This window comes from Syngnathus leptorhynchus, chromosome 14 (genome assembly GCF_054491065.1).
Source record: "Syngnathus leptorhynchus isolate UIUO chromosome 14, UIUO_Slep, whole genome shotgun sequence".
NCBI lineage: Eukaryota > Metazoa > Chordata > Actinopteri > Syngnathiformes > Syngnathidae > Syngnathus > Syngnathus leptorhynchus.
The window spans coordinates 7,258,900-7,271,996 of record NC_141208.1 but is presented as its reverse complement, the minus strand read 5'-3'; the positions used below and the strand labels follow the sequence as shown (position 1 = coordinate 7,271,996).

Below are 13,097 nucleotides of genomic sequence, written 5' to 3'. Positions count from 1 at the left end.
CACTCATATTGATCGCAGTTCAAATTAAAAAAAGATAAAACGGACAATACTTTAATTTGGATTCAAAATCTGGTAATCCAATTGACAAAAAATTCTAATTTGCAATTACCTATATGCAGACAGCAAAGGATATAGTTACATATTTAACAAGTTAATTTACAATGGTAATGGTTCTAGGAATGGTCTGAATGGTTGGCTCCATTTTCATCTCATTAAATCTGGCCCCCTTTGCAAAACGTTTGGACACCACTGACCTAGATAATGCAGATGACAAATTATCCTATGTCATTAATGAATATAAAATGGAATTATTTGCAATTAGCTTTGTTTTAGTAGTCATGATTTTAATGCTGTATTAAATGTATTGATGATGGAAGCAACACAGTGAAACGTCAAAGCCATCAGTCATTTATTTTACTTTGGCACGAGGAGTAGAAAAAAGGTCACAGACAGTACACAGTTAAGACATTTATCAAACTCATGCACCTCACATTCCTACAAGCTGATTAATAAATAGTTGGATTTACACAGTGTCATCACTATGGTCACATGGTAGTTCACAAATAACCTGATTGGAGGAGTGTCATATAAACGCATACAAGTTCACACAAAGAGGAAAGTATAGTTTGTAAACCTGGACAGTAAACACACTCTTAAATCTAACACTTTCAAAACTGCTGTACATGCACAATTCTTCTTAAATTTTTTTTAGTCTATTATGGGATGTCTCCATTACCACGCATAGTAATTAGGAATAAAGTGTGCCTCTGTGTAAGAATTGACACTTTCACCAAACTTGGCATACTTACTGGAAGCTCCACACAATATTGCATAATTATCTACATGAAAAAAATAGGTCCGTGTTTTGAGAAATGCACTTATTTCAGTGTTTGCCAAAAGTTAGAAGAGACAATTGATACTGTTGTCTGTGGTAAAAAGGCAAGAAGCCAACAATTAATTTTGTAATAATATACAGTATTTATATTTCATGGTCCACGTATACTATTTGGGTTTAAAATGAAAATAAATAGTATAAAACACACACAAAACCTTTGGAGAGATAGGTGTAAATTACAAGTTACAAGCAAACGGCTAAAGCGCAAACATTTTAAGAGGAGTGAAAAAGGCTTAACTAGCTACTGGCTGGACCACATTTACCTCACAGATCCGATGGTATCAACATTTCCATAAGTGGTGGCAAGTGAGATGGTTCGTTAAGGTTGTGTGTAATAAGTGAAAAATGTGAGCACAGTTTGGTGGCATCTGGTCCAACATAGTACACCATCAAAATTTGTGATTAAATACTTACAGTGCAGCAGTGATTCTCAATGACCTACTAGTACCACAGGTGGTGCGTGGGCTCCCTCTAGTGGTATGCAAAAGAATCACGGCCTAAATATAGTACAGTTGCATTTCGTTATTTAGTGCAATACATTTGCATGACATTTTCAAGACACATTTGACACATTTAACAGTTTTCTACGTGATCTTATCTTGGCTTTTCTTTGGGATGTGATGTGTTTCACTTGAGAGGATTTCTATTTGAAATGGTTCGAGTGTTATTTGATATGACATAAATGAGACTATAAGACAGCTCAATTTAGTCTCATAAAAATGGACAAGTATTCAAAGCCAAATGTTTCTTTGCGGTGTTTCCAGTCCTCCTTACAGCCAGTCTAATTTTCTCTACAGTAGTGTCCATTTCAAGGAAGCACGAGCCATTAACTGGCAATATAATCCCCATCTGCATCGCTACCTCTCTACACATGCTAGCTCCATTGCGACCCATTACATTAGCACGTCTCAGTGGGCTCACAAATTGCTTGCACAACAACAAAAGTAACAGAGATTCTCTTTTCCATTCACCCCCATCAGTGTTTTTAGCACTGCACTTAATTCATTAAATGATGGGGGGAAAAAAAGCATTTGCACACCAACTTCATCTCATTTCACTTGAACTCTAAAGCACACCCCTCAAGGTCTGTAGTTAACGTGCACAGAAGACATGAGAGCAAAGTGCAAATTCCAGTTCATTGCCTCCATACTGGACTTTAGAGTTTAGACTGACTTGCTACTAACTAGTCTCAGTAGGTAATGCAAAGGCATCAATATTCGGTTAACCTCCAGCTACCTGTCAGGCGTGAAGAAAACATTTGGAACCAACAGGGCCAGGAATCAATCCAGCAATCTTCTGCGTCCAGTTAGCTGTTCTTCTGCGCCGCCTCTCTTTGAGCCGAGGAGGATGAGCTTTGAGTGTCATCGGAGTCATTTGCATCTGAGAACAGAGAAAGTTGTTTTATTATTATCTCAGTCTAAATCAAAATGTATCTTCAAAAGGCAGTAGTTTCATGGGAATTTGATCTGTAGTCCTAATTCTCAATATTAGGATTAAATTGGCAGTTCAAAAACTCTGAATACCATAAATGCTAATAGTACAATAGCTAATGGTAGTTTACCTCCCCCTCCTGCGTTAATGTGAAGCTGGGATAGGGACAGAGTAAGAGAGAGTTCTCGGCCTTCAGGGTCAGTGGGACTCTGCAGGATGTCATGCAGGGCGTTCCTACGCCCAGTCCTGCCAGATGCAATGAAGTCGGCGTACGTGACTTCAACATCAGACATCGCGTAATCATCATTCAGACAGCAACACCTACAAGGAGAGCGGTTGTGCCGTGATTACATACAGGCGATTTTGATATTCAATAGATGTTCACCTCAAATGGTTACCAGCATTGTGACTTTCCGAACATTGTTTTTTTTTTTTTTTTTAAATAAAACATCACAGATACTGTACTTTAAAGTCCAAAGCATAAACCTTTCAAAGACAAAATAAAATTCCTCAGCCCATCTACATAAATAACTATAGCAAAATAACAATTATTTGCTCTAAATTGAGTTAATTAATCTCTGGTAGCATGCTAAAACTAGTGCACTATAGCTATGAGTGTTTGTCAAATAATTGTATCAAATGTGCTGAAATATCAACTGAACTGATCCTACGTGATTGTGATTTACAGAAGCTCTTCTTTTATTCATACGCTGTCTAAAGCGTGAGTTCATCCGAGTCCATTTTGATAACACTCCCAAATGCACCATGACGTCATCTTATTGTGTCCCATGCAATCTCTCATTACTCACTTACCTTGAGACTCGCAACACCTCAGTAGCACAGTAAGAAGGTTGAGCAGCACCACAGGCCCGACATCATGTGCAAACGTCTAGAAATACAAAAAAAGGAAAAAACACTGGATTCAAACAACATCCAAAGGAATATAATATCTACTACTAACTAGAATTATATAAATGCCTGGAAAAAAGGAAATCACAATAACAAAATATTAAACCTATTAGCTCCAGAAGATGATGCCTGCAAAGTAGCCAGTCCACGGTCTTTGCGTTTTCCTCCTTCTCAGCCAATGAGCTGCCCGAACGACGAATCTGAGCGCTGATTGGATGACATGCACAAAGATGAGAGAAGGCTCGGAGAAAAAGACTGACGCTGCATTCAATGTACCCTCGTATAAAAAACAATCGATTTAAAAACAAAGTCAGATAGAAACCAGAGGAAGATTACAACGATTTACGCGTATGATTCATGTAATAACTTAGACAATCAAATAATCTACGATGCTGAGCGCTGTATGTTGCGATTGTAAAATACATTAGAAAACCACAAGACGGAAGTGCTGCGATTACGAATGACTAAATTACCACACTAGCTGCAAATCAGGGGGAAAAATATGATCCAAAATCAAAAGCTGGAACATCTATTACACTAAAATAGTGCATCAGTGACACATAAATATGCTCTTACATAAACAGAGGTAGACTTTTCATTCAAAAGTTTATCATCAGATGTATACAGTAAAAGCAGTGGCTTCATATACAATATGCAATTAGAATTGATATTAATGTATAAATAACCAAATATAAATAATAGGTTTCTTTCAGTAAAATAGCATTGCATGTTAGTACTGGATGTATACTATTGTTTAGAGTTGGTATTGCAATACAAAAATCTGTACAAATTGTGTTTACATAGATGTTTGTATAAGCAATATATCAACAAAATGTTTAATCCTTTTTTTTTTAAATCTTCAAATAGCCATGTTTCCATCTCCCGCAATGAACAAAAAGTGCATCTTAGAATGTGTTGCTGTGGAAACGTCTGCCATTGTGCCTGTGGCTTATGTCAGCAGGATACATCTGGGAGATTTTGAAAGGAAATAGAAAGCCTGTTTTCTGTCTGAGTCGACCTGTTCAAGTCTTTAGGACAACCACCACACCCCCATCCCTTAGTTGGGTAGCCCTCAAAGGTCGGACAGATGCTACACCCCCTAAGGGATGCTTATGCTGCTTGGGACTTAAACATCCCTGAGTTCACTGGCACGCCACAGGCAATCACTGGCAATCACAAACAAACAAACACACACACACATGCTCGCGCAAACATGCACGCGCCTCAAACGAATATTATTGTGAAGAGAACCGCTCATCTTGTCACTACTTGGAACTCTCCGTGGTGCTGAAACACACGCCATTTACTATACCCACGCAATCACAATCGTCAAGTACCAACAAAAAACAATATCTAGTTATCTAGCTTTCTTTAAATATTTTCAGGTAGAGCTAAAATGTTTTAGGAGCAGCAAAAATTAATTTGTGGTGGCCTGCCACTGGTCAATATGTAGGAGGGACACAAACTGTAAGGTTTTCCTTCATGATGTCATTGATGACTGATGTCGAAATACTAACATTACAAACTGTGCACCACATGCAAAATATGGGCCGCTCCGATCTCACTGGGCAGATCTGTAAAATCTAATAAGCAATCTAGTGCTGCTTTTTGGCCAAACATTGGATCATATTCCAACATCTTAACAGCAATAATAGTAATAATATCACAAACAATAATGCATATTTTGAAAGTAATCTCCAATACACCACATTATTTGGAACGTAATGAAAGGGCTGACAAGAAGAAATGATCCCTCACATTTTTTTCCCCAAAAAGAGGTAGTGTATGTTCAAGACTCTAAATTGCCCAAAAGCGTTGATGTAAGTGTGACTGACAGACAATCAGGCCAGAGTGTACCCAGCCTCTGGAGCTCTCTAGTTCCTCGAGGGTTGCGCCAACAAGGCCATCCATCAGTAACTGTGCCAAACAATTCATGCAAAAGACTCGCTGATGGGAGGAGCTGGAAGTCAACATATGAGAAGAAATATGGCCATTTTTCTACACCACGAGTGACATTTTAACAATGGTGTCTAGACTTTTACACCATACTATACGTAGGATCTATAAAACCTTCACGTTGCTTAAAAGTAGGACCACATGTCTTACATAGGGAATCTGAGCTGCTCCACTGGTGCAGGCATGCGTCTTGCTGAAGGGGACTTCAATTTTTAGATTAGCTCAGATGAAAATTTAATGTTCCCTGCTGAGATGTCAGGTCATTAGGGAGCAAAGGATAGTCTGGGTACAGAATAGCTCAAATTGGGGATTTGGTAAGGGCAAGCTTCAATAAATGTATCAATATTCCAAAGCGGTGAGCCCAAATATATGTTTTTTGGGGAAGTCTGAGATATAATACATTTTCTTTGGTCAGATGGGCTTGGTTAGGACCAGGCAACACTCGGGCTATTAAATTATGAATTCAGTTTGGGCCAAATTTTCAAACCAACAAATGCAGCCGGCCCGTAGACATTAGGCATCCAGTAAACAGACATGCACCCCCCCCAAAGTATCTTCCCACTACTCCTGTTTTTAGCACCGCTAACCACTTCAAAATAACACCGTCAGCAATGTGAGAAGGCTACGCGAGTGTAACATTTATGGTATCAGACACTGTAGGAATTTTCCATGTCTTGCGAACCAAGATACCCACTGCATTTAATGCAATTCAATTCAGGCAGGCTGGGCCACTCAGGGGTTGTTTCTGGGCCGCATGTGGCCCGCAGGCCGCTAATTGAATATCGTTGATGTACATCATCAGAATACCCAAAAAAGGTTTTCTTGTGCACTGGAGCAGACAGCCCTCGTGAGAACAATGTGCACAAGATTTAGTTTTCCACTGATGCCAATGAGTCTGGCATTTGGAAATGGATTACACATGACTGAACAAAGAAACGTTAGACACAGATGAAAACACAGAAAAAAAAGACTAATATAGATTGAGCCAGGGATAGAAAAGAGTCTACATACAGGGCTGGACAGGGTTATTGACTTTTTCAATTGTCTTTTGTCTTTGTCCAAGTATTTGTCCTCACTTGGCCTCGGCCGGTTGTTCGATGGTATTTCAATTTTCTCCCTGTGCATGCTTGAGTATTCCCAAAACATATGCACAATATTTAAACATACATAACATATTTGAAAATCCTAAAATGTGTTGCAAGCTTGTGTCCTGAATGTTAAATGGTATAGTCTAAAACCCTATATGAGTGCAGAAACTAGAGGTCTTAAAATAAATCAATTAACTGATTAACTGGTTATCAAATTCATCAACATCTGTTTTAATCAATTAATCCTTTAGAGCCACCATTAAATTCAAAACAGTCAACACTTTCTGATTTTAGCCTCTTAACAGTAAATATTCTTTGATTACTGTAATCTTTCATGAAAGCAGACTAGTTATCATTTGTAAAACTCAGCTTTTACTTCAGAAAACAATGACCAAACCTGGAACTAAATCAGTTTCAAAAAGGTCATCCCATCTTCAGATACCAAGCTGCGCTGTGGGACTTGTTCACTATCCAGACAATGTGTTCCTTTTCTAACCAGTGGGTGTCGCTGTTATCACTATTATCCAAACTGTCTGTCAGTCTGTCTCGCAGGGATGAAGGGACGCTGTTTTGTGAAACACGTACACACAAACACACACGGAGAGAGAGAGCAAGCGAGAGAGAGAGAGAGAGAGAGGGCGATAGAGAGAAAAAGAAAGAGAGACAAGTGTGTGCCTCTGCCTTCGCGCCTGTGCGCAGTGCTCCGGCTGGGCCGCTCCTTCCTTTCTCCCTCCTCTCCCTCACTTCCTCCCCACAGCTGGCTCGCTCCTTTTTCGGATGCTGGGAGCCTTCATCTTTCATACTCTCCACTGGATTCCCCAAAAATTCTGAGGCTGGAACCACCAACAGCCCGTTTTGCATGGTTTTAAATTTTGGATTCCCACCCACCGCCAGGAGGAAAGTCAAGAGGCGAAAAAGAGGCTCTCCATCCCCCGAGGGAATTTATTTTACAGTAAGCAAGCGCAATGTCATTCCAGTTTTCTTGGTCCCAATTTCCTCATTTCATCAATTCCACAACGGGAGAAAAAAAAAGAGCCTAAAGACATGTGACTGCCGGTTTGAGGAAGGTGTGAGTTTTTGACGGGAAGTGTGCTTTTGTCCGCCAGATGTTATTTGACCATGGTCACGTGGATTTAGGTCTTATTGCGCCTTTTTACTCGCTGTAGCGCTTGTGTTAATCGTGGGCAGAAAATGGAAACCCCCTTTCCAGAGAATCTCGCAATCCATCCATCCATCCATCCGTCCATCCCTCCCTCCCTCGCTGGCGTCATCCACTCCATCCATCCATGCATCCGGGTCGGAGGAGGGTGTTTCTAATGCGAAATCTAAATTACTTAGAGATTGACCTAAATTTGAGCGATAGTGTAAGATGATAATGCGTGACAGAGGTTTAGCGTGCCCATCCCCGCTGGCTTTGTGTTGCCTTTTACAACGCAATGATGGAAGTGTTGCTGTGTGCTTCAGACATGAGCCTTGCGAGGGGGATGCAAAGGCAACTTAGAACCAGCTTGCAGCTCCAGCCGGGGCCTGCCTCCCTCACTGTCCATGTGTAAAAAATAAAAAAATTGTTTATCACCAGCTCGGGCCGTTTCTCTTCACCACTGTGGAGTAATTAATCCATTCATTCCCCAGATTACTGTGTTTCAGAGGAAACATTTTAGTGTTACTCATCTTTATTGTAGTAAGCTTATGCTTTGTGACCTGGCAGCAATGTGGATTTATTTTTGTTCCTAGTGTTGTGTTGAATTGTTATGATTGAGCAAGGTGTCAAACTTGAGCATTGGGGGCCAGATTTGGCATCCCACATCATTTTCTGTGGCCCAATAAAGCAAACAATAATGTTTCTGGCTAAAATCAGTACCGAAATTGAAAATTGTGCTGAAATCCATTCTTTCTTCTCTAATCTTAAAATAAGTGGATTAATAGTTGATGGTATTTTCCTTGACTTGTGATTTCAAAGTAGTTATCCATCAAATTGCTGTCTGTGGGAATATGATGAGGGGATAATACATTGAAATGGTTTCACAATCATAACGACCCTCTAAGGAAAACCATAATGTGGCTCATGACAAACATAAGTTTGACAACAATGCATCAGGGGAAACTGATACAGCAGATGGCGTCCAACATTATTATAGTTTAAAATATATAAATAACATTCTCTCCTAATTATTTTTTATTGAAATGTATTGAACACAATTTTCTTCTTTTAAACTGCATTTCACTGTCGCCTGGATTTTTCTGCTGTATTGAGCAGGACAGCATTCTGTCCTTTGCCCTGGAAATCTCTAATTGAACATGGCATAGCAATGTCGTGTGTTTCTGTGTGTGTGTGTGTGTGTGTGTCAGTCATAACCTCATAAGAGGGAAGACATAACCCCAATTCTGGCCTCCTTCCACTGTCTCCCATCTTACATCAATGGATCTAGAAGATTCATGCTTTTTTTTTTTTCGTGATGGCTACAAACAACATGTGCAGCATCCCGGATCTCGAAACAACTCCTGTCCTTCTTCAACAGCATTCTAAATGATCAGACGTGTGAATAATCCCCCAAGTATTTCTGCTGCTTTTCTCTAACACTTTGAGCATCATTAAAGTAAGCTTCACTTCTAGCGAAAAACACAAAAACCCTCTCCTACCTCACCCGACTCTCACTTTCTAAGCCTAATTGTGAAAGATTCATGGTAGATGGTAGAAGTCAGCATCCAGCTAAGTCCCTGGTGAAATGTCAAGGAAACGATGCATTGTACCACGGCTCAGAGCATTTTTAAGGGCATGTTATTGTCCTTTATCATCTTCATTGGTTGAGTTGCTGCAGCCTCAACAGGCCTCATTAAGTTTAAGATGGAGAAGATAATGATACATTTGGTAAAATTTCCCTCAAGTCTTAGTGACGCATATCATGATAAGTTGTGTGTAAGTCTCATCTATACTAATTGTCATGCCTTAGCTCTCTGTACTGTACTGCAAGTACTTGATATATTTTACAATTCAAATGCAAGGAAGTACTGTTTTAGGTTTATAATTTGTAGTTACTGTTGTACAGCAGCAAAATAAATATATAAAAAAGACACTCAAAGTGCTGTTTGCTAGCCCCCTCTTTGCTCCACAGCGCATACATCCAATATTTAAGTCTATAGAGCCTCACGTTGTCATGGCAACTGACTTGTGAGTGAAAGCACTGAGTTCATGCACGTACTGTTTAAACACACTTTAAATGTTCCCGCAACACCCAGTAGTGGAAAATTGACAACATTAATCACACATTTATGAAAAGTTCCTTAAATGTTTCAACTGAAATGTTTCCTGTCGATATAGTAACATGCAATTGTATCCAGGTGACAGAGTGGCACCCATCACTTCCTCTTCATGCCCTCACCACTCATGTGCCAGACTGGTTCCCTAATGGAGGATGGGAACGAACCGCTGCACTTCACCTCCTTGTTTGAAGCCCTGAGTGGTTTTCTGTCCTCTCCTTATCCCTTAAAGGGGACAGGAACAAAAAGTATCTATAAAGAGGTGACAAGATGGTTTGCTGCACATGTCGCTTTGTCATTTGTGATAAAGTGTTCACAGCAAGAAAATGTTCCTTTGCTTTGTACTTGTGTGTGTTTCTCCAACCTATTTGGTTGTGGCAAGCAACTGAATGCATTGTATTACTTGTTTACCAAAAAATATGGTGAAAAAAACAAGGGGTCGGAATGGATTGTGATGAAAGCAAAACATGGTGAAACTGTTGTTGCATCTCTCATCCTTTTTGCCAAGCCAAGGCTAGCATCATTGTTTCGGTGAGTCATCCTTCTGGTGAGGGGCCAAGACCCTCGGTGAATTACAATTTATTATTTTCAAGCTCCTCGATCCTCCCGTCTCTGTTTGCATGTTAGCTCTTGATTTCCCACCAGAGATTCCTCTTGAAAGTCGGGAAGATCACTCGAGGAGAGGAAAGGAGGGGAAAATGTTTGGAGTAATGAGATGTTGTTTTGTTTTTTTTTCCCCTCCGGAGATATCAATCCAATATGATGTGTGTCATAGATGAATTCTCTTTGCGGCTTTTTTTATGACTATAGCTGTAACATAAAGTTTGTCCTTGGTGGTATTTTACTAGTCCGAACTCTCTGTTTCCACCTGAGATTATTTTCTACTCCTATAACTCCCCTTTTAGTAAATGGCTCAACCAATTAATCCCCTGTGGAGTTGCCAAGTTGCCGTTGCCAAATTGTGGTTGACATGGTAACCGGTTGTTGTGATGTGAGTCAGGTGCGGTCTTTGGGCTCTTACAAGGCCAACCCTTGTTAAGTAGAGGCTTGTTAGGAACAAGACACTGCTGTCATGACAATGTTGCTTTTAGATACTGAAGCCATTAGAGGTGCTTGTAGTGTATAGACAAAAAAATGGCTGGATGGGCGAGTGTGGAGCAAACACATTATACCTGCATTGATTTATGATTTAGGGTTGTGATTTGACAAGGCCATAGTAATGAGAAAAATCTGCTTTCTAGTTAAGCAGCTAAGCAATAATGGCTGTTGAGTTCCTGTCCAGTACAAGGGGTCCAGGGTTTATGATGCTGCTGACGTGACCTTTGGAGGTTACAGATGGCCAGCAATGCATTATTAAAGTCGTCTATTGTAAGATTTAAATTGACAAGACAAGAACAAGCCTGCTAAAGTAATTGCTTTATGTATCTGATATTATCAGCTTTACTTGGAATGAAACTTTATATAGACTATAATGGACTATACCACTTAGATAAAAATTATCTTTTAACATTTTTGTTTTTTTAAAATCTTGCAATATAAGTTAAAGAATAAGATGATTCAACCAGTCGCTTCATGTAACCACTCCGCTTCAATGACTTTGCGTGCCCTTGTCTTTTTGAAAATGTGTGCAAGTGTCGTTTTGACTGGGTGGGCGTTGGAGGATTAGTTGCAGTCTGACAGCCTATTTTGTGGGCCTTACATAATTTCAAATGTTCTTGTCCATATTTCTGTTGGGAGGAAGACGGCGCTTTTAAACTCCTAATGAGTTGTGGCAGTTTCTCCCTGAGAATTCATTGTCGGTTTTGTATTCATTCGGTGAGTTTAGCTACGCTAAAGAGGAAATATTGAGCATTTATTTATGTATTTATTTATTTATTTATTTATGACAAATTAAAACGGTTGAAGTTAGCATGCCTGTGATGTGTTCATGAGCCAAGAAAGATATTTTCTAGATTGATTTATTTAGCCTTGATTATGATTTGTGACAGACTGGTTTGTGTTGGCTCCTTTGCAGACTGCAAAGACTCAACGTTTTCTTTTGTTGACTGTGTTTTGATAATTGTTGTTTTTAAGAAATGTATGCTTTTTGAAACATCATTATCATCAAAACCAAAGTGATGAACTCAAGTGAGCCACTCAAAAAGGAACAAGTGCTTTTTTATGTATTTTTTTTTTTATTTATTAGATGTTGAATGTGAGCATTTCCCTCATTCATTTCAAAACCTTTGCCAGCATGTGTGCATCGTCGAGTTTGTGCAGTGGAGGAAGTGACTTTTGGCCACTGTAGTACTGCATTGTCTGGCTTTAAAGCCTCTTCATTCACTATGCTACCATTGAACTAGCTGGCTGACAGCGTCTAATCTGCTCATTGTTTTAAAGGTTTGCTCAGCATTTTGGTCTCCCATTCAGCCGTGCAACATGTTTCTTTTGGCAGGCTAGGTGCTTTGCTGTGTGCATTTGTCACTCTGCATTTGCAATGTTTGTTATAGACTGAACTCCTGATTTAATAACATTTTCAAGTTTAACATAAAACCAATAATGACTTGACAGAATTGGAAGGTATATTATTTTATTTTAAAGATGGTTACCTTTTCAGAGACTGTGGTAGATATAACCTGAGAAAATTTTACCCAAACATAGTTAGCAGATAAAGAAGCCAACCTAGAAAAGTCATTCATTATATTTTTTACTTAAAGGGATTTTTTTTTTTTTAGCTAGAAATGACATAAAAAAAAGAAGAAAAAAATACCCCAGATTTGGGCTTATAAGGATTTTTTTAGATTGAGCAGTGCCTGGTACATGACTAAGCAATCTGTTTGTCTGTCTGAGCGATGAAAACAAAATAATTCTTATCCTTACTCATCTTCAGCTTCAGGCTGGATTCATGAAGTGGATTAATTTGTGTTCTCACACTTCACGGTTGAAAGCTCATAAGAGGAAACTAAGCTGTCCCTTTACTCCACCATCTTGTCCTTGATTGTTGATCAGTGCCTTTCATCTAAAACATTTATACAGACGTCAATATAAATGACAGAATAATTATCTTTTTCTTCACCTGCAAACATATTTATGAAATAATGACAAAGCTGGTTTATCAAAGCTCGTTCGTTTTTTTTTCTTTGTTTGATTGGGAAGGGCCGTGCACCAACAATGGTCCCCCAATTAAAAAGTGGTTCTGGGTTGAAATATTACAAATAGAATTAGACCATTTTTAGAAAGTATTTCATTATTTTATTTATTATATATAAAAAAAATCTTCCTTGTGACTCCCATTGGTACACAAAAATCTGTTATGTAAACAAGCATATTCCCAATTGTCTCCCGATATAGAAAATTCATATTAGGACGATTTCAAAAACATCATATCTACATCCTTTTTCTTATTTGTGTGCTGACATTTGCTCACTGCCAGTGAGTGTGGCTCCAGGTTTTATCATGAAGAGTCATTTGCTTTTTGGCCACCATAGACTGAGCAAGTGGCCCAAGGCAAATGTAGACATCCGACAAACATGGATAAGCCAGACAGACCTTCAAGGCAAGGTTGACTCAATTCCACCAAT

The 13,097-nt window shown here is 39.1% G+C and overlaps 2 protein-coding genes across 4 annotated transcripts in view; one reads left to right on the top strand and one right to left on the bottom strand.

The window, feature by feature from the left end:
- The window catches only part of ctnnd2b (catenin (cadherin-associated protein), delta 2b), an 80,344-nt gene that overhangs the window by 179 nt on the left and 67,068 nt on the right, over positions 1-13,097 (top strand). The window lies entirely within an intron of this gene.
- On the bottom strand, positions 428-3,400 carry LOC147046356 (cAMP-dependent protein kinase inhibitor alpha-like). 2 transcript variants are annotated; one of them, XR_015068228.1, is made up of 5 exons: positions 3,342-3,400; positions 3,140-3,215; positions 2,457-2,647; positions 2,132-2,275; positions 428-1,392 (listed from the first exon to the last, which is right to left on the bottom strand). XR_015068228.1 is itself a non-coding variant. In XM_085930513.1 (4 exons), the coding sequence occupies exons 3-4, from the start codon at positions 2,617-2,619 to the stop codon at positions 2,202-2,204; spliced, it is 237 nt and encodes a 78-aa protein (XP_085786639.1). In that variant the 5' UTR covers positions 2,620-2,647; positions 3,140-3,215; positions 3,342-3,400; the 3' UTR covers positions 428-2,201. The 2 variants fall into 2 exon arrangements, 1 of the variants encoding a protein (XP_085786639.1); XM_085930513.1 differs by having other exon boundaries at positions 428-2,275.

Excerpts from the sequence above, each read along its gene's own strand:
- LOC147046356 (XM_085930513.1), bottom strand. The coding sequence starts at position 2,619 with ATGTCTGATGTTGAAGTCACGTACGCCGACTTCATTGCATCTGGCAGG. Across the intron at positions 2,276-2,456 it reads CATTAACGCAGGAGGGGGAG|ATGCAAATGACTCCGATGAC; the intron begins GTAAACTACCAT and ends CTCTGTTCTCAG.